The following is a 24926-nucleotide window of genomic DNA, read 5'->3' as shown; positions in this document are numbered from 1 at the left end:
TTGGGGGCAGGTCCGGCAGCTCTCCACCAGGGTAGCTGGCCCGGGGCAGGCTTGGCCAGTCCTCCTCGGGGTACCTGGCCCGGGGCAGGCTTGGCCAGTCCTCCTCGGGGTACCTGGCCCGGGGCAGGCTTGGCTAGTCCTCCTCGGGGTGCCTGGCCCGGGGCAGGCTTGGCCAGTCCTCCTCGGGGTACCTGGCGAGAGGTAGGCTCGACTGGCGCGGTGGGGTAGCAGGCGGCTTGCGGCCTGCGGCTGTCTCCCAAGCGGGAGCTTGGCCCGGGACGTCTGCTCTCTCTGCCGGCCTGGGCTCCACTGAGCTCTGCAGGCGGGCTTTTATACTTCCGGGTGGGGGCCGTGACCTCGGAGGGGCGGGCGCCGGACCCAGTGGCTCCGCCCATGTTGGGTTTAGGGGAAGTTCGGCCCTATGCGGGACGGAGTGGCGCCACACCGACTCACTACAGGGGTCAACAAACATGTGGACAAGGGGGAGCCAGTGGATATAGTGTACTTAGATATTCAGAAAGCCTTTGACAAGGTCCCTCACCAAAGGCGCTTAAGCAAAGTAAGCTGTCATGGGATAAGCGGGAAGGTGCTCTCATGGATCGGTAACTGTTTCCTATCTTTTAACCAAAGAGTAGGAATAAATTGTCAGTTTTCAGAATGGAGAGAGGTAAATAGTGGTGTCCCCCAGGGGTCTGTACTGGGCCCAGTCCTATTCAACATATTCATAAATGATCTTGAAAAGGGGGTAAACAGAGAGGTGGCAAAATTTGCAGATGATACAAAACTACTCAAGAGAGTTAAGTCCAAAGCAGACTGTGAAAAGCTACAAAGGGATCTCACAAAACTGGGTGACTGGGCAACAAAATGTCAGATGAAATTTAATGTTTATAAATGCAAAGTAATGCACATTGGAAAACATAATCCCGACTATACATATAAAATGATGGGGTCTAAATTAGCTGTTACCACTCAAGAAAGAGATCTTGGAGTCATTGTGGATAGTTCTCTGAAAACATCCACTCAATATGCAGCGGCAGTCAAAAAAGCGAACAGAATGTTGGGAATCATTAAGAAAGGGATAGATAAGAGACAGAAAATATCATATTTCCTCTATATAAATCCGTGGTACGCCCACATCTTGAATACTGCATGCAGATGTGGTCGCCCCATCTCAAAAAAGATATATTGTACTTGGAAAAGGTTCAGAAAAGGGCAACAAAAACGATCAGGGGTATGGAACAGCTTCCGTATGAGGAGAGATTAATAAGATTGGGACTTTTCAGTTTGGAAAAGAGACGACTAAGGGGCGATATGATAGAGGTCTATGCAATCATTACTGGTGTGGAGAAAGTAAATAAGGAAGTATTATTTACTCCTTCTCATAACACATGAACTAGGGGTCACCAAATGAAATTAATAGGCCGCATGTTTAAACAAACAAAAGGAAGTATTTCTTCACAGAACCTACAGTCAACCTGTGGAATTCTTGCCAGAGGGTGTTGTGAAGGCCAACACTATAACAGGGGTCAAAAAAGGACTAGATAAGTTCATGGAGGATAGGTCCCTCAATGGCTATTAGCCAGGATGGGCAGGGATGGTGTCCCTAGCCTCTGTTTGCAAGAAGCTGGGAATGGGTGATTGGATGGATCACTCAATGATTACCTACCTGCTCTGTTCATTCCCTCTGGGGCACCTGGCATTGGCCACTGTCAGAAGACAGGATACTGGGCTAGGTGGACCTATGGTCTGACCCAGTATGTCCGGTCTTATGTTCTTATCACAGCATGGCCCAAACCAGTGTTTTTCCTTGGGGAAACTGTCATAAATATGGGAGAAATAATCATTTTGCAAAATGCTGCAGATCTCAATTGCAGAAAAGTTTAAGTGCATTCAGTTGAAGACAACCTCATTGAGTAGTTTTACGTAGACATGCTGAGATCAAGCAAACCTGATGAGAGAGACTGGATTCTGCCTGTAAAAGTGAATGAAACAATTATTCCACTCAAACTGCACACAGGAGCTCAAGTTAATATTCTGTCTGGAAAGATTATGAAAAACTGAAAATAAGACCAAAACTGAGACCAACAAAAATAAAGTAACTGGTTATTCTGAAACAAATATACCAGTGAAGGGGAGGTGCATTGCTAGCATCAACTATAAAAACATCATGTATAGATGCCTGTTCGTTGTAGTGCCAAAGGAGCGGACACCAATTTTAGGCCTGGTCACCTGCGAAAAAGCTCTCACTACAAGATCATACTGAACCTGGCTATGAGACGATCATTCGGGAATATAATGATACTTTTCACAGTTTGGGTTGCTTGCAGGGTGAACGTGCAATCCAGATAACCAGGCATCTCCATGCAGTCATCCATCCATGGAGAAAGGCGTCATTTTCACTTTGTGAGAAACTCAAGGTTGAGCTCGCAAGGATAGACGCACCCCAAGTAATGCAAGAAATTGAGGAACCAATGGAATGGAGAAAAATAACAGCCAACTGTTGCATATGCTTAGATCCAAGATACCGCAACAAGGCTGTGAAAAGAGAACATTTCGAACTGCCAGCCAGAGGAGAAATGATGGCTCAATTTGCAAATGCTCAGTATTTCCGTAAATTGGTTGCATCCTCAGGATTTTGGCAGCTAAAATTAACCAAAGAAAGCTCAAAACTATGCACATTTTATCCCCCGTTTGGAAGATACAGATTCATACGCCTACCCTTCGGCATAGCTTCACTGGAGTTATACCACAAAACCATACATACGATCTATAGATATATTAATGGTGCCAACACCTCAATGGAGGACGACATCATCCGGGGCTCAACTAAAGAGGAGCATGATTGTAGACTTCAGGAAGTCTTGGATGCAAGTAGAGTTGCAAACTTGAAACTAAATAGAGAGAAATGTATCCTAGGGGGCTACAGAACTGACTTTTGTTGGAGATTTTATTTCCAACCAAGGTGTAAAACCTAATAAAATGAAGGTTTCAGCCATTGAAATGATACCATGTCCCCAGTCAAAGAAAGATTCCAGCAGTTCCTGGGAATGGTTAATTATCTTGGTACCAAGTCCATCTACAATAGCGGCGGCTTTGAGGAGACTGCTAGAACATACTGGGCTGCAGAACAGGAGGGATCATGGGAAGGGTTGAAACAACTGTTGCAAGGGCCAGTGTTGAAGTTCTATGCGCCAGGCGAGCCTATTAAAATTTCAGCAGATGCTTCACTGTCTGGGTTAGGTGCAGTGATTTTACAGAAACACAGTGATTGTTGGCAACCAATCGCATAAGCCACAAAATCACTGACTGAGGCAGAAACCAGATATGCCCCAATTGAGAACAAGCTTTTGGGAATATTGTTTGCCTGTGAGAGAGTCAATCAGTATATTTATGGCCAGACAGTGGGTGTTGAAATGGACCACAAGCACCAATAGCATTCTTTAGCAAACCGCTAAATGACTTCACCTTAAGGATTCAAAGAATGATGATAAAGCTGCAAAAGTATGATTTGGTTATGACCTACATGCCCAGTAAATTCATGTTTACTGTGGATGCACTTTCCAGAGAGGTGACTCCCACTGTGAACCCAGAAAAGATCTTAGAGACAGAGATGCAAGCTTATGTAGATTTGATTGTAAAGTCAATTCCCATAGCTAACAAGAAACTGTACCAAGTAAGACGGGAAACAGAGGAAGTTGAAGCACGGGGGACCCTGAAAGAAGTGACAATTAAAGGGTGGCCTGAAGAAATAAGCAGTTGCTGGGCAAGTATAAGAGACTAGTGGAACCACAGACCTGAACTTACTCTGATAGACGGGTGATTCTCAAGGGCAGCAAGGTTGTAATGCCAATGAGCCTCCAGAAAGAAATGCTACAGAAGACCCATGAGGGTCATTTCGGAACTGAGAAGTGCGAACGAGCAGGAGAGGTGATTGTGACTTTCCCGGGGTACAGTCTGGACGGATGAACAGCTGTGTCCCCTCAATTCTTCAACCTGGGTGCCTTTTACACCGGCTTTGCTGTGAGCGCAACTGCTCCTGGCAGGGCCGTCCTTAGAATTTATGGGGCCAGGCGCAAGTTACCTGAGGGGGGTATTGAGGGACGGGGGAGGGGAAGGCGGGGGCTCCACTGAAGGCGGTCCCCAGCCAGCGCCGCTGACCATGGACCCCTGCCCAGCACTGCCCTTCCCTCCACTGCTCACCCGGCGTGGTTTCTGCCAGGGCTCCCAGGCGAGCTCGGGGCTTCTTCCACCCTGCGGCTTGGGCTGTCTGCGTGGGTGCCCATTTTTCTGGGGGTCCCATATTGTCCGGGGGGGGGGGCCTCTGGGCACATGCCTTGTTGGCCTGTGTGTTAATCTGCATGGGGAGGTGATGGAAGCTCTGGCCAGGGCCTTCCGCGTTTCCCCGCCTCCCCAGCTTTGAGAGGAGATTCTGCTCTCCAGCGCGCATGGCTCCCTCCCGGCACCCACATCCCCACTCCAGCTCCTACCTTCTTGATCTTGCAGGGGGCAGAGAGAAGCCCTCTGGCCAGTGGGCAGGCTGAAGGGAGTGAGCAGTGGGCGAGGGGGAGGAGCCCGGGGACTTCTTCCACTTCCCCCCCTTTTTTTTTTAAATTTCCCACCCGCACTGCTGATTGGTTGTCCTGATTCACTCTGCACATGTGCAACAAGGAAGACGCCGGGTGCAAACGGCACACAACCCCGGCCAGCCTCCGTACGGGTAGGGACAGCGGAGTCAGAGCACAGCACAAGCGGAACAGGCTGGGGCCCCAAATTTCTGGGTGCCCTACACAGCCGCATATGCTGCGTATGCCTAAGGACGGCCCTGGCTCCTGGCCTGCTCTCACTCACAGCCTCCAGCATTCTCTCCCAGCTATAATGTCTGAGTGCTATAGCCAGCCACCTTGAATTGCACTGCAGAGCAACACCAGCAAACTCCCAGTCCCAGATTTCCCCCAGAAATGTGCGTCTTTTGCTGCCCAGCTCCCTCCTGCACAAACCAAACTCACATAAAGTCTGTCATTTCATTAACAGCAAATGATATGCACAAATCTCGTTATCCCAAATGGAGTTTCCCAAATACTTCAATCCAAACAAACACTGGTTTAGATAAAGCAATAAAACAAGTTTATTAACAACAGAAAGATGGATTTCAAGTGATTATAAGTCATGAGGCATAAAAGTCAGAATTGGCTACAAGAAAATAAAAAAAGGCAATTAATATCTAACTTAATAAGTTAAATGAATTCAAAGCAAAGGTTTCTATCAGCACATGGTCTAGCAGTCTTACTGGCTGGAATCCTTTCTTCCAGGACACTCCCCCAATTCAGTGTTAATTTCCTTGTCCTTCCAGTGTTGTTGATGGCATGAGCGGAGAGAAGGGGAAGAGAATTTTGGAGCGTCTGTTCTCCTTTCTTACAGCTCTCTTTTTCTTTGAAAATCATCTCCAGCTGGGTTTCAGAAGACAGCAGGTCTTTGAGGAAGGAAACTCTAACTGTTTCTTTGCCAAAATGTAGATTTCTCGCTCACGCCCTTTTTCTGCCAAAGAGTAGCTGCTTAACCAAGTGATGGTCCATTTGATTTTGTTGACACCTGGCTGAGGTGTCTGTTTGCTTTTTGTCTTCAAGGAACTGGTTTGCGCCTGCTTTTCTAAACTTGGGACATGACTCGGTAATGTTATATAGCACAATCTTATAACTTTACATACAATGTTGCCACACATATTTTACCAGGACAATAATTGGCAAATTATGAGTTTTCAAATGAGCCATTATAGTTTTGTAAACAGGGTGAACATAGGGGGACAGACTCACAGTGGTGTACTGCCCATGGGTCAAACTCTGTGATTGGAAACTGCTTTCGTGCTTGAAATACAAGCCATTCCAACAGGCAGAGCTGCTGAGACCTCGCCCAGTCCCCAAAGCCTTATGAGAAGGTAGGCGCTGATTTGCTTATCTGGCAGTCAAAGGATTATTTAATAGTCACAGATTATTGTTCTCTGTATCCAGAAATGTGCACACCGCACGGTACTAGCAGTAAGTAAGCGTGCTTGTAACCTCTCCTCTCTCGGTAGCTGACATGCTGGGTTTATGGAAATGTACTAGAGTTGAGAAGGTAACGTATGTGTTATCAGATAGTTGTTAGCTGTTTCTGTATATGTATATAAGAGCTAATTGGATTTTTTAGGAGGGAAGATGTGGAGAGATGTTTGTACAAGAATATAATTTAGAGAGACTCCCTCATAAGGGAGAGTATCATGAACACCAGGAATTTTGAGCCATGCCCTGGAAGCAAGGGGTGAGAACACAATGTAGCTGTGCACAGCAGTTCACCACAGACGTTCTCTAGTTGGTTTTTAAAAGGTTCCTTTCTTATTCCCTGGCGTTTTGTTTAATGAACCCCAAGCTCATTGCAATAACTCTGCTAGATACCAAAAATCATGGACTGAACAGTGACACTGGGTTTATGGCCGATTACAAGAATCTGTCATTCACTTAACCCCTCCCTTTCTTTCCCCTCTATGATAGGAGGGGTGTTAACAGGCCCCTTCACCTTGAATGGTCTCTTGAAATATGTGTTAATGCTTATGCTAACAAATCCCAGAATGATGTTTCCGAGGAGCTGACTGAGGAGATATCTGAGCCATTAGCAATTGACTTTGAAAAGTCACGGAAGACAGGAGACATTCCAGAGGTCTGGAAAAGGGCAAATCTAGTGCCAGTTTATAAAAAGGGAAATAAGGACAACCCAGGGAATTACAGGCCAGTCAGCTTAACTTCTGTACCCGGAAAGATAATGGAACAAATGATTAAGCAATCATTTTGCAAACATCTAGAAGATAATAAGGTGATAGATAACAGTCAGCATGGATTTGTCAAAAATAAATCACATCAAACCAACCTGATAGCTTTCTTTGACAGGGTAACAACCCTTGTGGATGGGGGGAAATAGTAGATGTGGTATATCTTGACATTAGCAAGGGTTTTGATACTGTTTCACATGACCAATGGGAGCTGCGGAGCCGGCACTGGGGACAGTGGCAGCACGCAGAGCTTCTCTGGTCGCTCCTCCGGCTAGGGGCTGCAGGGACATGCCGGTGAGCTGGTGGTCACAGCCCCAGCCCCACGGTGGGGAGCCAAGGCTTGGGGCATCTGGCCTGTGGCACGGAGACTTGCCGCGGGCCGGATGAAAAGAAGCAGTGGACCAAATCCCCACCTGCGCTGTAAGGAGAACTTTGCAGTTCTGTAGGCTCTTCCATCCAAAGCTCTCAGATCACTTTTACCAAGGCCACAATCTGAATTAAAGCTTAGAACACTCCTATCATGTGGACATAGAATGTGTACAGTACACAAACAGCTTCATCTGCCTTTGAAGTGCAGCCCCCTTTGAGGTGGAACATTGGTCCATAACATGGTTGTCACGGCATCTGGGCATTTTACACTGTTTCATTTGGATAACAGTCTGCATCCTCATTCCCTGTCCCAACCAGCTGTGTAATGTTGCTTATTGCTATATAATTATTATTATAAAGCTAGGGGCAGTTTTTTTTCCAGATCTGAACTTCCCCAAAGTTTGTGTGTATTTGCAAAGGGGAATTTGATTCAGGACCTTTTGCATAGCAATGTTTGTACTTGTCTGAGTTTAGGGCTTCTCCCAATTGTTCTAATAAATTTCCTTTTTTATGTAAATTACCTTGGAATTCAGGTGTGTTGGGGATAATCCTCAGAGACAAGGCAAACAAAATGTTTGACCTGTGGTGTGAGGTGGAAATGGTGGGACCAAGGCACCTGAGCTGTGGTGCCTTGGTCAAAGACAATAGCACAAAATGCTGATTAAAGACATTGGGGAGCACAAGGAACGCCGGGGGAGCTGAAGGAATGATGGGACTTGGTAATACACCTCATGCCCTACATCACCTCTTGCTGGGTGGGGCTGGTACTGCAGAAAGTAGAAGCTCCTTCCAGGTATTTCTAAAGCTGTCCATACTGTACTTAATGCTGGGCGAGGTAGGCAGTGGAGTAGTTGTGAGCTCGTCACAGTGCTCCTGTCATGTTCCCTGCAGCATCGTCTTCTCCGGAAGACTGAGCCTGCAGAAAATGAGCTTCCCCACAGGCACTGTCCCTGTGCCATTCCTTACCATTACCTCCTGCCAGTAGGAGCAGCGACTGTTTATGATGGATTGGTCTAAATGGCTGAGAATGGGTTTGAGAGTCTTTGTTTAATATCTTTCATGGCCATGAAAAACATGTCACGGACTGTGAAATCTGGTGTTGTGTGTGCTTTTCCTCTCTACTATACAGATTTCACAGGGGAGACCAGTGTTTCTCAAATTGGAGGTCCTGACCCAAAAGGGAGTTGCGGGGGGGGGGGGGGGGAGGTTACAAAGTTATTTTAGGGGCTCGTGGTATGGCCACCCACCTTTACTTCTGCGATGCCTTCAGAGCTGCCCAGCAGCAGTGTAGAAATAAGGGTGGCAGTGCCACATACTCCCCCCACCCCCAATAATCGTGCAGCCCTCCCCCACAACTCCTTTTTGGGTCAGGACCCCTACAACTACAACACCGTGACATTTCAGAGTCAAATAGAAATTTATGATTTTTAAAATCTTATGACCATGAAATTGACCAAAATGGACTGTGACATTGGTAGGGCCCCATTTATAATCAGGGGCCTGTATTTGTTGGAGCTGTTCTATGTGTGTTGTTCTTCACCCAAATGTGGATGCCTTCTCATACAGTCTGTTTTCCCAATGGTCTGTTAAGAAGTAGACGCCACACTTGAAGAAAGCAGTAAATAAAGATGCTTAATCCATTTTATACATGAGTCAAAGGCCCCGCTTCCTTATCTGTCAGGGTACAGCTGTCACTGGATTTATGAAGTGTTCCACTCCACAGTCAATTACTCTTTCCCACAGCGAGGGTATGAAAGACTCGGGCAGTCTGTACTTTTTGCTGCCGGAGTGAGGGACATGTGTAACTGACTGCAGAGGTCAGTTTGAGGGACAGGCAGGCAGAATTTCACTGTTCTTCAGTTCACTGTATCTTGGGCTTAGATTCAGCTTGGTGGTTTTGGGGGAATAACAAGAGTTCACAGTGATAAAAGTAGTGGAATTGTGGAGGGAGTAGCCAGGGTCCAGAGCAAATGTTCCATGTACTTGAAATGGTTCTAGATGCACCTGGTCCTTCCCTCCGGCATTGGAGGAGGAGTTGTGTACTTAGTGGACACATGCAGCATATATATATTGGAAGGTCCATGTTTCTGTGCCATGTTTCTGTGGCTCGATCCTATGAGGAGTGTGACTGATGCTCCCTAGGGGTATCCAAGGTTGTGAGGCACCTCACCACCACCTGCCCTTAGTGTGAGGCAGCTTTGTCTGTGTCTGCTGTGGGTCACTTCACCACCACCTGCCCTTAGTGTGAGGCAGCTTTGTCTGTGTCTGCTGTGGGTCACTTCACCACCACCTGCCCTTAGTGTGAGGCAGCTTTGTCTGTGTCTGCTGTGGGTCAGCTCCCCCAAACCACCAGTCTCTGGCAGCACAAGCTCTGCCTGCCAGGCCTCTGCAGGCCTCGCACTCTCTGTACAGGTAACAATAGGCACACCCCAGCCCCCGACTTCACAGAGCGTTCCCTGCAGCGTCCAGCCCCTTCTCCACTGAGCACTGACAGAATTACCAGCCCTGCTGTTCCCAAAGGAGAGAACACACCAACTTGTCTGGGTTAGCTCAGGACCACCACCTTGCTTAACCACAGCACTTTGATACATTTATAGTGAAAACAAGAATAAGTTTATCATCAAAGATTCAAGTAATAGTGAGTAAGAATGTAGGAAACAAATGGTTAAATATAAAACAAAATCACAATACTTTCTAGAGAATAAACCGAACTAGCACCTTCACTTCCTGAAGCTTTGTCTCACCCAAAATTCTCTTCAGCATTTTCATCCAAGTCTGGTTGAGATCCCTTTTCCAGAAAGCAAAACCACTTGTTTTTCTTTCTTCCTTGGTGAAGGGTGCCTGGGTGTCTTCCCTGCTCCCTGCATACAGTCACGCAAACCTTTAAAGTGCATCTCCAGTTACGGTTCTTCCTCCCCCACTGTTTCTCTCTCTCTCTCTTTGACCGTGTCGACACTTCGGGCTTGTCTGGCAGCAGAGCTGCAGCACTTCAGTGTGGAGAGTTCCTGCGCCCAGGGGCCTCTCCTGTCTGCAGAGTGAATTCACCTCCCCATGAGGTGGTAGCTGGGCTGAGGAAAGAATTCTTCCATTGACCCAGCACTGTCTATACTGGAGGTTAGGTTGGCTTAACTGCGTCCCTGCAAGGTGTGGATTTTTCACTATGACGATGGAACTTTTCACTGTAGACCAGTCCTTAGTTCCTGCCTATCAGGTCCTCACACTCAATTTACATATTAACAGGTCGCTGAATAAACATTCTTGTCTGGCAGAAAACCTGTTTTTCACCTTCGCTGGTGACCAGTACCTACCGACTTCAGGAACATAACTTCCGTATATATACATTTCTCCTTGTATAGTTTGTGTACATACATGTCGCAATGATTTTGATGACCGGAGTGGCACAGGTTATTCAAGACCTCACCTGACACCCTTTGGTAAACTAGAATGGACACCCCAGACCTGGGGAATCATCATTGAGTGGGTCTGATTCCCGTGGGGTCCCACAGGGATCAGGTTTTGGCCTTATGCTGTTTAGCATCTTTATCAATGGCCTGGAAGAAAACATAAAATCATCACTGATAAAGTTTGCAGATAACACAATACTTGGGGGAGTGGTTAATAATGAAGAGGACAGGTCACTGATTCAGAGTAATCTAGATTGTTTGGCAAACTGGCCACAAGTAAACAGTATGTGTTTTGATCTGGCTAAATGCAAATATATACCTCTAGGAACAAAGAACTAGTATAATCCTGGGCTGCAAAAACAGGAATCTGGAGTAGGAGCAGAGAGGTTATTTTACCTTTGGATTTGACACTGGTGCGACCGCTGCTGGAATCCTGTGTCCAGTTCTGGTGCCCACAGTTCAAGAATGATGTTGATAAATTGGAGAAGGTTCCAAGAAGAGCCATGAGAATGATTAAAGGAGTCTAGAAATAGACTTTGTTCAGTTTAACAAAGAGATGGTTAAGGGGTAATTTGATCACAGTCTATATTTAACTGGGGAACAAATATTTAATAAGGGGCTCTCCAGTCTAGCAGAGAAAGGGCTAACGTGATCCAATGGCTAGAAGTTGAAGCTAGACTAATTCAGACTGGAAGTAAGGTGTCAGTTTTTAACAGTGAGAATAATTAACCACTGGAACAATTTGCCAAGGGTCTTGGAGGATTCTTCATCACTGGGTTTTTAAATCGAGATGGGATGTTTATCTAGAAGACGTGTTCTAGGAATTATTGTGGGGCAGGTCTCTGGCCTGTGCTATGAGGAGGTCAGACTAGATGATCGCAATGGTCCCTTCTGGCCTTGGAATCTATGAATCTAGAAACTGTGACCCACGAGAGGCCTGTAACCCTCTGTGTTCCCTTGCCGTTCGGGATTAAGAGGTTCCTGGGCCACTGGGACAAACAGGCAACCTCAGCCAGCAAGTCTTGTTACTGCATTGTGGCTGCTAATGGGTTAAAAGCCCTCTAGTTCTTCCCATGTTTAAATTCGGCTTTCCTCTGATGTAAAGATCCGGAATACTACCAGGTAATCATGGCCTAGATCCTCCAGACGTGGTTATTTCTTTAGCCATTTTATTTTACACCTACAATGTTCTAGCTGGGTGTTGTCAAGTATCAGGGGGTAGCCGTGTTAGTCTGTATCTACAAAAACAACAAAGAGTCTGGTGGCACCTTAAAGACTAACAGATTTATTTGGGCATAAGCTTTCGTGAGTAAAAACCTCACTTCTTCGGATGCATCCGAAGAAGTGAGGTTTTTACTCACGAAAGCTTATGCCCAAATAAATCTGTTAGTCTTTAAGGTGCCACCAGACTCTTTGTTGTTTTTCTAGCTGGGTGTGTATTCCTCAAGGTAAACAATCTGTCAGAGAAGCTGAGGATGAGGCAACCTGAGCATTGTAGAGCTGTGTCTGCCAAGAGCTAGGAGAATCGGCCTTTCACAGGTGTGAGATTTGGTGAATGCAAAAAGGGTTGGCTAGAGAACGTGATTCAAATGGAGAGAAACTATCCACAGTCATTATCAGTCATTTTGTCAGTCACCTTCTCCCTGTTCTTGTTATGATCATAAATGTTCTCTCTGTCTGTTTTCTTCTCCTGAATGTTAATTCCCAGTCGTTTCCCAGTGGGAGAACACTGGAAAAGGAGTAGAACAGTTCTCTCATAATTGGCCCCATCCCAATGTCCTAGGCTCCTCCCTCCTTTTTTATGTTTTCCACTTTCTGCAGCTGTGGGATGTTTCTGGAGGCTAGTGGCTCCCGGGTAGCTCTGAAAAGGCCAGTTTGGCACGGAATGAGATGTGTTCATAAGGGCAGCTCCCAAAGCCAAGTGGCTGTGTCCATCCCACTGGTCTCTCAAGTTTGCTGAGTAAACACTCTAGGAAGACCAATTAATGGGGAAGACACAATTACCCTGTTTATTTATGGTTTGTTTGTTTTTATTCTGCACCATGCGTGTGCATGGCAGTTTACAGAGCAAGATAGTCCCTTCTAAGCTTACAGCCTAATTCAAGTATGACCCAGCAAGGGATGAAAGTAACTCTAGGGTAGAAGTGGGACATGGGAAAATATGATTCACGCACAGGGGGAGTATGCGGCATATGGCATCAGTTAGAGATATTCTTGGATGTTTGGCTAATGATTTTTGATCAGCTGTGACCAGTACTAATGCTGTGTCCAAGGGGAGAATGAGAACAGCTGTCCCTGGTGGATTTTCTGAGGATGACAGGGGCATGGCATCTGTGTTATCTAACCTCCTGTGCTTGTTTTGCTGTCTCCATTCCCTAGAGTGCATCTGATGGATTTTGGAAGTCAGTGGCTACCCGTGTCCCAAGAGAACCTCATGAGATCCGCATCCTGAATCCGTACTTCATCCAGGAGGCAGCTTTCAGCTTCATTGGCCTGCCTTTCAACAACGGCCTGATGGGCAGAGGGGTAGGTGCAAGGTGGGGGAAAGAAATCAGAGGGGATGGAAGAAGATGACACCAGAACTTAGTCTGTTTACACATCTGCTGCTGGATGAAAAGGAAATGTGAAGTATGAGGGTGCTGACAGCAGAACGTATCCTATTAAGTGTGTCAGTAGAGATTGATTGGAGCATTCGAACAGGGCACATAGTTTAAACTAGCAGAGTGAAAACACGTGTGTAAGGACTTAAAGAAACATGTCTATCGTATTGTATAATTTGGGAGACAATCTGTGATCATTTAATCAGACTGTATCGTAATGCTGCATGTACACAAGGGGGCTGTTTGGCATTGCCGACTTGTGTGTGTTTTACCATGCGATCTTAATGTTCCATTAATTTTTCCTCCTAGATTAATTCCTCCAACCCTGTGATCAGTTATTCCTCTTCTTCTGACTCCCTTCAGTGGGTCAGTATCTTTCTGGCAATGAGAAGGCCAGAATTTGAACGCAGTGTTTTAGGTGTAGTTAACCCAGAGTCATATTGAGATAGACTGTTGACTCCATGCTGTGTGGTGTGATGGCTTTGCATACAGCCCCAAACTGCATCCCAAATTGGGTCCCAATCTTCAGTGTTGAGATGTGAGAGGTTAATGTGCGTTGGCTTATGTCCTCATTAACAAGAGCAAGTGTGAATCTATCCAGGACCCTTTTCATCAGCTCCTATAACCTGACCTTTCCTTCAGGAATATAGCAGTTGCCAGGCCTGATCAGAGCAAGAGGCCCCCTAGCCCAATATCCTGTCTCCATAGTGGTCAATGTGAGCTGTTGTGGAGGAAGGTGCAAAACATACGTATCACACACACAAAATCTACATTCAGATAACATGAGTAAGGTTGCAGGGTCAAGCTCTCAAAACTGAGGAAATGCCAGAATTAAGGCTGCCTGTGCAATCTTATTTCAGCCCCTTTGTGCATCTACATAGGACAATCATCACTTATCCAATCACATACTGTCATTTCCACACAAATCCTGCCTCATGCAGTGCACAGGATGGACGGTGCTCACAGACTGAACAGCTGTTCAACGGTTTGTTTTCTCCGTATTGTTCAATGTGTGGCCCTGTTCCTTGTTTACTGCACACTTCAAACCTTGCTCAGAAGATAGAACTACAGATTTCCCCACTGGCTTGTCTCTGGGGCTCACCGCTGTAGTACCTGAATGCTTCACGTAGATTAATTGATTTATTTTCACAACACTTCAGTGAGATGACTGGGTTTTATCCCCATTGTCTCCTTCGAGTGCTCTGCCTATTCCTACTCGTGGGATGCTCTGACACAGCCTGAGGGGTGGAACTCTAGCTAGCAGCACTCACATGCCTCCCTCACCCCTCTCCTCCGTGAACATGGGAAATCCCAAGGTGAGGGTACAAACGGGACGGACGCTCCCACAGCCTCAGTTCCTTCTAACCACGAGCAGCAGAATGGTTTTCTGTGAGGCGCCAAAGTCCCCTCGGGTCTGAGATTAGTTAGCTGGTTTAAATCTTAGTTTTGAAGTAGTTAAATTGTTGTCAGTTAGGTAATAATATAGTTACAGTAAGTTAGTTACTTGGTATGGAACTGAAGAACACGCCTGGTTTCAGAAGATGTGTATTTTGTCCGGTAGTGTTCCTGGCATCAGAGACACATGCTAATGCCTCCCATGTTTAAGTGAAGGACACTCACCCTCCATGTGTTCAGTTTGCTCAGTGTTCACAATGAGGTCAAAGAAGGAAAGACAAAAGAGGCTTCAAGCAATTCTCTTACAAGAAGTACAGTTGGCAAAATCCTCCGGAACTTGGAAAGAACAAGATTCCAGGAAAGCCCACAGGCTGGCCCTCCCTGGCGGCAGACATGTCTACTAGAGAGAAAGAGAAATCTTCCTCCTCAACATCTACTGCTAAAAAAAGTCCAGTGACAAGGATCAGAAAAGGAAATCCACTGAGGTGTGGGCCTCTTGTTTACAGACAAGCTTTTGGATAAAGTTTTGACTGGAAAGACAGCTCTCAGCAGTGTCAGCCTCTTTGAAAAGAGCCAATCCATGGGAGAGAGACTTTTCTGAACAAGACATATTTAAGGAGCCAATGCACGATATATATCCTCATGGGAAGGTGAGGAAAGATTCTTCCTCAGGTCGGATATTCTTGGATCCGGATGAGCCAGTTCTGAAGGTCAGGCTTAAGTAACTGGTGAGATGAGGGGATGCTGCGGCACCACAGCAGGTCGTAGTCAAGGTTCGTAGATCAGATCCATCCCTGGTTCAGCCAGAGATTGAATCAGGTATCATAAGCGAACAGGCAGAAGATGTATGCAACAGCCTCAGATGTGTGTTTCTCCAGAAAGGAGAGGATGTGTAGAAGAATTTAGAATTTCTCCTCTAGTTTCACCACCTAAAACACCCTCTGTTTTCCCAGAGAATAATTTTTCTCACGTTTCCTTGTCCAGCCAAGGGTATTGCTGTCTCCAGTTCTTTCTGAACCGAGAATGACCACAGAGAGGAGTAAGAATATTGATTGCAGACCCAGATTATGGATTGCAGACAAAGATATATACAACCAGAGCCAAATATGGTTTTCTGCCTGACTGGAAAATGCCACTTAATAGTTGGGCCTGTTTCTTTTACTGGTCACAGCTGTGGTTTCATGTCTCCATGATTGGCTTTTCTGGCAACAGTGCATGGGTGTTATCAGCCTGATTGCTGTAAGCAGGGAAGACTGTCCTCTCCCTTTTGCCTATGCTCAGTATGGGGCTTGTAAACCCCATCACACGCCCAGATCCTTTTCAGCAGGACGACCACCTAGCCAGCGATTCTCCATTTCATAGTTGGGCACTTGAACTTTCCTTTCTAAGTGAATACGATGAACTTGTCTTCATTGAATTTCATCTTCTTGAATTCAGACCAGTTCTCCATTTTGTCAAGGTTGTTTTGAATTCTAATCTGGTTCTCCAAAGTTCTTGCAATCTCTCCCAGCTTGGTGTCATCTGTAAATTTTATAAACATACTCTCCACTCCACTATCCAAGTCATTAATGAAAATCTATTGACTAGTACTGGATCCAGGACTGACCCCTATTGGACACTGTGGGCAGACAGGATACTGGGCTGGATGGACCTTTGGTCTGACCCAGTACGGCCATTTTTATGTTCTTAGGTTATGCCCTCTCCATTTGACAGCGAGCCATTGATAACTACTCTGTGCCTACAGTCTTTCTTCAGGCTCTGCTGACTTGAATACATCTAACTTACATAAATATTCTTTAAACTGTTTTTTCTCTGTTTTGACTTGTGTTCCTTCCCCCTGGTTGTCAGTATTACTTGTGTTGAGTATCTGGTCACCATTACCCTGTTTAGTGGAGACTCAGGCAAAACAGGCATTAAACACCTCAGCTTTCTTGATGTCATCAGTTATGAGCTTTCCTTTCCCACTTCATCTTTCTCTTGCTCCTTATGTATTAAAGAATCTCGTCTCACAACGGGTCTGCCTCCCACCTCCTTCTGGACCTTAGAACAAGTGTTACCTTTAACACTGTTTACTTGTGTTATTTTCTAATTTCAAAAAAGTGGGGGGGCCTTCATCCCAGTTTGGATTTAAGGAAATTAAACACATATAAAAAAGTTTCATTTCCACAAGTTTTCTCTAACTTCTATAATCCCTTCTGGATTGGTTTGCAGCTCTGGATTTAAAAGACGCATATTTTCATATTTCAATCAGACCTTGTCAACGGAAATACCTGTGCTTTATGGTAGGAAAGGACTGTTTTCGGTGCAAGGTCCTCCGCTTTGGGTTGTCTACAGTGTCCAAGGTATTTACAAAATGCCTATCTGTAGTAGCGGCATACCTAAAAAGGCAGGGGATGTTTGTGTATCCATATGTGGACAACTTGTTAATATAAGTGTAATCCAAGGAAAACATCATAGAAATATAGGACTGGAAGGGACCTCGCTAGGTCTCTAGTCCAGTCCCCTGCGCTGAAGCAGGACTAAGTATTATCTAGACCATCCCTGACAGGGATATGTTTAACCTGTTCATAAAAACCTCCAATGACGGAGATTCTACAGCGGTCGCAACTGTGACATGGGCGGTCTGATGAAGAGGTCAGAGCAGGAGTTAGGCCAGGTCCAATACCAGGATGTCAGAGTCCAAGACAGGCCAGAGGGCAAACTGAGAGTCAGGTATCAGGAGATGAGCAGCAGGCAGTAGGAGCAAGTATCAGAAAGAGCCCAGCTGCATGGATAACTTTCTGTGCCTGTGCATGGGTTAAATAGAGGCTGGTGGCCAATCAGATCCCATGACTGAAGTCCTCTGCAAGAGTTCAGCTGCTATTCTAGCAGCTGGCAGCAGGTCACTGGGTGGCAGGTTGGGACTGCCTTAGTCTGGAGAGCCCCGTGGGCCAGCGTTCGAGACCCCTGGTCCCTGACAACAACCTCCTTAGGTAGTTTGTTCTAGTGCTTAACCACCCTGACAGTTAGTTAGTTTTTCCAAATGTCTAATCTAAACCGACCCTTGCTGCAATTTAAGCCCATTGCTTCTTGTCCTATCCTCAGAGGTTAAGAACAATTTTTATTGCTCCTCCTTGTAACAAACTTTTACGTACTTGAAAACTGTTATCATGTCCCTTCTCAGTCTTCTCTTCTCTAGACTAAACAAACCCAGTTTATTCAATCTTCCCTCATAGGTCATGATTTCTAGACCTTTAATCATTTTTTTTGTTGCTCTTCTGTGGACTTTCTCCGGTTTGTCCACATCTTTCCCAAAGTGTTGTGCCCAGAATTGCACACAATACTCCAGTTGAGGCCTTATCAGTGCTGAATAGAGTGGAAGAATTACTTCTCGTGTCCAAAATGCCTGCAACCCCTTAGCACTTGGTATTGTCCTCCAAGTGTATAACTGTACTCTCTATCTCACTGTCCAAACCTTTTATGAAGATATTGAATAGAACCAGACCCAGGCCAGATCTCTATGGGACCCCACTCGTTATGCCCTTCCAGCTTGACTGTGAAACATTGATAACTACTCTCTGAGTATGGTTTTCCTGGCACTAACCTTATAGTAGGTTTGTCTAGGCTATATTTCCCTAGCTTGTTTATGAGAAGGTCATGTGAGACCGTATCAAATGCCTTACGAAAGTCATGATATAACACATATCTTGCTTCCCCCCTATCTACAAGGCTTGTTTTCCTGCCAGAGAAGGATGATATAATCTTGACAAATCCATGTGGACTGTTACTTATCATCTTATTATCTTCTAGGTGCTTACAAATTGATTGTTTATTTGCTCCATTATCTTTCAGGGTATGAAGTAAAGCAGACGGGTCTGCAATTCTCTGGGCTGTCCTTATTCCCCTTTTTAAAGATAGGTACTGTCGGAGAAAAACAGAGTTCTCACTCCTTCCACAGTACTATATTTGCCCTTTTCCAGTCCTCTGGGATCCTTCCCATCCTCCATGAGTTCTCAAAGATGATCACTAATGGCTAGGGCCCTACCAGATTCACAGCAGTGAAAAACGTGTCACGGATCGTGAAATCTGGTCTTTTGTGTACTTGTATCCTATACTATACAGATTTCATGGGGGAGACCAGTGTTTCTCAAATTGGGGGTCCTGATCCAAAAGAGAGTTGAGTGAGGGTGTCACAAGGTTCTTGTAGTGGGGTCACGGTATTGCCACCCTTATTTCTGCGCTGCCCTCAGAGCTGGGAGGCCGGAGAGAGGCGGCTGCTGGCCTGACACCCAGCTCTGAAGGCAGCGCCCTGCCAGCAGCACAGAAGTAAGGATGGCAATGCCATACCTTGCCACTCTTTTGTGCTGCTGCCTTCAGAATTGGGTCAAGACCCCTACAGTGACAACACTGTGAAATTTTAGATTTAAATATCTGAAATCATAAATACTATGACCGTGAAATTGACCAAAATGGACCATGAATTTGGATGGGCCCTACTAATGACTCAGAGATTTCTTCAGCCAGTTCCTTAAGTATTCTGTGATGTTTTCGTCAGACCCTGCTGACCTGAAGACATCTAACTTGTCTAATTAATTCTTAACTTGTTCTTTCCCTATTTTACCTGAGATCGTAGCTCATTTACACAGATAGTCACTAGGTTAGTCATCTGATCACTGCTAACCTGTGTGGTGAAACCTGAAACAAACAAGGCAGTTAACACTTTGGCCATTGCTTTGGGTTTTGTTGCTGTTTTTCCCGCCTCGTGAGTAACAGACCTATCCTGTCCTTGGTCATCTTCTTGCTTCTTATGTACTTGTAAAATGCTTTCTTGTTACCCCGGCTGGTTTAATCTTGTTTTGTACCTTGGCCTTTCTAATTTTGTCCCTACATGCTTATGTTGTTTTTTTTAATAGTCATCCTTTGTCATTTGAACTAGTTGTCACTTTTTATATGACTCTTTTTTGAGTTTCGGTTTGTTGAAGATCTGGTTAAGCCAGAGTGGTGTCTTACCACACTTCCTTCCTTCCTACACATTGGGATAGTTTGCTCTTGTCCTTTAATAATGTCTCTTTAAAAAGCTGTGAACTTTCCTGAACTCTTTTTTTTCCCCGTAGACTTGCTTCCCACAGGATCTTGCATACCAATTCTTTGAGCTTGCTAAAGTCTCCCTTCTTGAAGTCTATTGTCTTTATTCACTGTTTTCCCTCATACCATCCCTTAGAATCATGAACTCTATCATTTCATCATCACTTAAGCCTTCTACCTTCACATTCTTGACCAGTTCCTCCCTGTTTGTCAGAATCAGATGTAGAACAGCCTCTCCCCTAGTTGCTTTCTTCACCTTTTGCAATAAAAGGTTGTCAATGACGCAGTCCAGAAATGTGTTGGGTAATCTGTGTCTTGCTGTATTATTTTCCCAAGAGTTGTCTGGATAGTTGAAGTCCCCCATCATGACCACCACCATCATATTACATGTAAAGCAAATAGGTCCGTTTGCCATTCTGGGATTACAGATAATTGGGGAAAGTCATTCTTAAACTCAGCTCAGAGAATCCTCTTTATAGGGGCCATATAGTGACCATACGGTGGCAAGAGCCTTTCTCCCAGAGCGGAGATGTACAAATAAAAATCTCTCTAGCTCCGTCTCCAATATCCACTCCAACAGAGTCTCCTTTTTCTCGAGTTCCTGGGTTTACTGGCATCAACCATGACAGTGACACCATATGCTTGTCTTCAGCTGAGAGATCTTCAGCACTGGTTACCAGTACTGACAATCCAGGCTTACATAGCAGGCATCACAAATTAGTAATTCCACCACAGGTGTGAACAAATGCTGAGAATGTGATGAAGAGTACGCTTTCCGATCCCCCTCCGCCATCAGTACTACTTCACCACTGGGATAGGCGCTGTTAATTGGAGCTCAATGGTCATCAAAAGGAAAAGAGCTACGAATCATGTATTAGAGCTGAGAACAATCAGACCGGGTCTATAGTCATTTCTGCCTCAGGCAAACCCAAGATACTTCAGGTGATAACAGAAGATATGACAGCATTATATTATCTGAACAAGAGGGGGGGCCTCATTCTCCATAGTTACACCTGGAGACAAAGAGTCTTTGGAACACGTGTATAGAACACGATGTTAACCCAATAGCAATCCATGTATCGGGGGAGCAAAATACGCTTGTAGAACATCTGAGCAGGTCCACATGTCAGAGGCACGAGTGGCCTCAGATGGACAAAATAGTAGCACACCTCTCCAGGTTCTGGGGGAATCTGATAATAGAGCTTTTTGTGTCCAGCAGCAACAGGAAGTGTCCGAAATTCTGTTCGAGATCCAGCAGAGACAGGGACTCGATATCAGATGTCTTTCTAGTACTCTGGGCTCAGGGCTTAATGTATGCATTTCCCCTCATTCAGAGAGTGATAAGGTAAGAACAGACAAAGCCAGGATAATTTTATTAGTGCTGCATGGGCCAGACAACAGTGGTACCCAGACTTACTTCACTTGTCAAGAGGATAAATAAAACCTCTGCCACAACAACACGGGATTGTTTATCACCCAGATCTTCCGTCTCTTCATCTAACAGCCTAGGGAATAGGACTCTGGGGTTGTTAGAGAGGAGTTGCTCATTAGAAGTACAAAATGTATATCGCATTCCAGGGAAGAGTCCACACAAAGACGTTATAGTCATAAATGGCAAAGATTGTTGTTGTGGATTTCGATGTATATTTATCCGTATACAGCACCAATTACTTATATTTTGCAATATTTATTGTACCTCAAAATAAGCAGATCTTTCACTCTCTTTCAGTAAAGGTTCATCTCTCAGCCGTATCCGCATACCAATCAATGTTTATAAATGATGTAGTTAAAAGGCTCCTAAAGGGCCTAAATAATTTAGATCCTCCAATAAGCCACCCTGTGCCATTTTTGGATTTAAACATAGTGCTTTCCAATTCATGAGACCTCCCTTTGAGCCTTTGGGAAGCTGTAATTTATTTCATTTGCCTATTAAGACAGTGTTTTTGATAGCGAACACCTCTGTAAGGCGGGTAAGTGAAGCACGTGCATTAGTGGCTGAGCCACCATTCACTGTTTTCATAAAGATACAGTAGCTCTTCATACACACAAGATTTTACCAAAAGCGATCTCCATTTTCATATAAACCAGTCACTAATTTTCCTGGTTTTCTTTCCCAAACCCCACACTCATGCTGGAGAGGCTAAATTGCATACTCTGGATGTTAGAAAGGCTTTAGCTTTTTATGTAGACAGAACTAAACAGTTTACACAGTTGCCAAAATTGTTTATTTCCTATGAAAGAAAGAAAAAGGGAAAAGCTATTGCTGTGCAAACACTCTCAGGGTGGGTTAGATTATGTATTAATGAAGCTTATAAATGAATGAGGTTGTCCCTTCCTCAGCGAATTAGAACACATTCCACTAGATCTAAGACAGCCTCTGTGGCTGTTTCTGGGCATATTCCGCTAGCAGAGCTGTGCAGAGCGGCAAGGTGGAGTTCTGCTCACACCTTTCCTAAACACTGTTCCTTAGGTGAAGAATCTAGAGCTGATGTGAGATTTGCCACAGACGTCCTGCTGTCCTCCTCCAGTGAGGACTCCATGGTCCCACTGGCCTGGGTCAGAGAACTGCTTATTCATCTGTCCCATGGGTGGGAATGTGCAGAAGACACTCAAAGAAGTGAAGGTGACTTACCTGTAACCGAGGTGCTTTGAGATGGATGCTGCACATTGACACTCCCCGCCCTCCTTTCCCTACTGATTCGGAGTCCTACTGACCAAAGGGCTTAGGTCACGGGGGGAGGAACAGAGGTGGCTGGGGCACCACGTCCCGTTTATACCGTTGCCCTGGAAGATGAGGCGTTCCTGGAGGGAGGGACGAGGGAGGGGTGTGAGCGCTCCAACTGCTTCTGCTAGCTGGAACTTTGCCATTCAGGCTGCACCGGGCAGAGCATCCCCTGAGTGGGAATAGGCAGAGTCCATCTCAAAGCACCTGGGTTACAGGTAAGTCCCCTTCGTTTACAAGTGGGGAGCCACAGCAGAGACAGCCAGTGTAAAAATAACCACTAATTTTGGGTGTCCAATTTGAGACACCCACAGACCTGAATTTTCAGAGTACTTACAGTAAGTGTATAGATTGCTCCGCAAAGCACAGCTCCCACTGCCCTCAGCTGCAGCTGTGGGTGCTCAGTGCTTCTGCTGATCAGACCTCCGCAGCTTAAGTCAGGCACCCAGAAATGAGGAACTCACAGCTAGGGACCCCTGTGAAAAGTTTGGGTTAAGTGACTTGCCCGGCATCACACAGGAACTCTGTGTCGGGGCAGGGATAGAATCTGGTTCTCCAGGGCAGCATTCAGCTCCTTTAACCATGAGACCATCCTTTCTCTTCCTACAACAAGTGAGGCCAGGTCCTACAGACAACAGCCTCCTTCACTGCACAGCCCTGATTCGTCCCCAGGGCAGGGCCAGCCTGTGCACTGACTGAGGAGTCATTTCCTAAATTCTGAGTGCTTGACTTTGCAACTTATTTTTGAGAGTAATTTCCCAGGATTTGTAAAAAGGCAGACTGAAAAACCAAATTCCCTCATGTGGCATCATGTTGACACCCACGTGGGTCTTCAGTGGGGCTGGGACCTTTAAATCTACCGCACAGACATCTGCCACTTCAATTAACAGAGTAACTGATAGCAGTAGTAAGTTATCATCTATGTGGACCAGCACTAGAGGTGGTTTTGCCAGTGTGTTGCACAGATATTTGCGGAGGGGAGAGGAATGGTGAGACTCATGAATCTTGGGTTCCATTCCATGCTCCGCAGAGGTGTGGGTTCCAGTGGGCACAGACTTTTCCCATCCCCCCAAGCTTGACCCTTTCTTCCCCATGTTCCTATCCCAGTCCTCTCTCTTCCCCACCTCTGGCTCCTCATTCCAATCCCATTCTCCGCACTTAGGCAGTTTGTCTCCTTGCCCAGCAGGTCCTAGTCTCCCACCTCTGGAGTCCCAGTCTCCTTGGCCAGCCACCCCAGTTCCCCCTACACACAGCTAAGTTCCGTCCCAGTCTCCTTGTCTAGCCAGTCCCAGTTCCCCCTGTCCCTCTGGATTTCCAGTTCCTCATCCAGCCTGGCCTCCAGTCCCCACCCCCAACACTGCCCATGTTCCCAGTTCCCACTGGCTGCTGGTCTCAGCTTCCCTCCCCCGGCTCCTCATCCAGGCTCAGTGTCTTTGCCCCGCCAGTCCCAGTTCTTCCCCTGTATCCTGGCTTCTCATGAGATCCGTCTTCTCTCCCCCTTTGCCGCCTCCCCCTCCCCCGCAATGCTCTCCAGTCTCACCTACTGGCTCCCAGTTTTCTTTCTGCCCCATTTCCCTCCATGGCTCCTAATCCCAGTGTTCTGGGACACCCGGTCCCAGTCCCTCTCCCCCAGCTCCAGTTTCTGCCTCCTCCCAGCTCCTTGTTCCATCTCCCCCACACCCAGTCTGGCCCCGGCATTCAAATCAGGCAGCTTCCTGCCCCATACTGCCTGGGTCCAACGAGAGAGGCACTGAGAGCGCAGAAGAGACTGACTCCCTGCTTTCAGTCAGGTGCCTGAAACTGGCCCTGGCCTAGTCCATAGCAGCACAGACCTGCAATTGCAGGGAGACCTCTCAGCTCCGGACTGGAGCGTGCTGTGGACAGGCTCTTCGGGGAATTTAGCTGCTAAAATCTGAGCCTCTCTTGAGCAATGTTTCAAAGGCTTACACCTCGCCTGAATTTGGCCAGATTGTCACAGAGTTGGCAAAACGTCACCCCATCCCAAAGGTCAAGTTCAGAGGTGGGCAACCTGCGGCCCGTCAGGGTAATCCGCTGTGTTTACATTGACTGTCCGCAGGCACGGCCACCCGCAGCTCCCAATGGCTGGGAACAGCGAACCGCGGCCACTGGGAGCTGCAAACGGCCAATGTTAACAAACTGTCTCATGGCCCGCCAGCAAATTACCCTGACGGGCCGCAGGTTGCCCACCACTGGTCAAGTTCCTTCTTCAACGCTTGGCAGGACTCGAGATTTTTCAAAGAAAACGGCATCAGAATTTTTTCATGTGGGGAAACAACATATTTCCCCTTAGCCTCATTCTCAGAAACCACTGAACCGTTTTGGCCAAAGTCATCGACCCCCCCCCCCCCCCACACACACACACACACACCCCAAAGTCAGCCCGAGGCAGTCACCCAGCATGGAAAATGTCAGTCCAGATTGTTAAAACTTGGCAAAATTATAAGCAACTGAAAACAGGGTCTTATAATGGCAAGTGTTGGGCGCCTTAATAATGGGCAGTGCTCCCAGCCCTATTTATAGAAGCCTTCCATAGACTGTTACAGGATAACCTG

The 24926-nt window shown here is 46.2% G+C and overlaps 1 protein-coding gene across 11 annotated transcripts in view; it reads left to right on the top strand.

Annotated features, from left to right (window-relative positions):
* The window catches only part of ST3GAL3 (ST3 beta-galactoside alpha-2,3-sialyltransferase 3), a 382649-nt gene that overhangs the window by 307183 nt on the left and 50540 nt on the right, over positions 1 to 24926 (top strand). For all 11 annotated transcript variants that reach the window (XM_054038595.1, XM_054038593.1, XM_054038592.1 and 8 more), the window contains one exon: positions 12952 to 13098. In XM_054038595.1, the coding sequence (XP_053894570.1) occupies positions 12952 to 13098 (147 nt within the window). The remainder of the gene's footprint in view (positions 1 to 12951; positions 13099 to 24926) is intronic.

The sequence above is a fragment of the Malaclemys terrapin genome, chromosome 8 (assembly GCF_027887155.1).
Source record: "Malaclemys terrapin pileata isolate rMalTer1 chromosome 8, rMalTer1.hap1, whole genome shotgun sequence".
NCBI classification, from domain to species: Eukaryota; Metazoa; Chordata; order Testudines; family Emydidae; genus Malaclemys; species Malaclemys terrapin.
The sequence above is the reverse complement of the archived record's forward strand: the minus strand, read 5'-3'. Positions and strand labels throughout refer to the sequence as shown.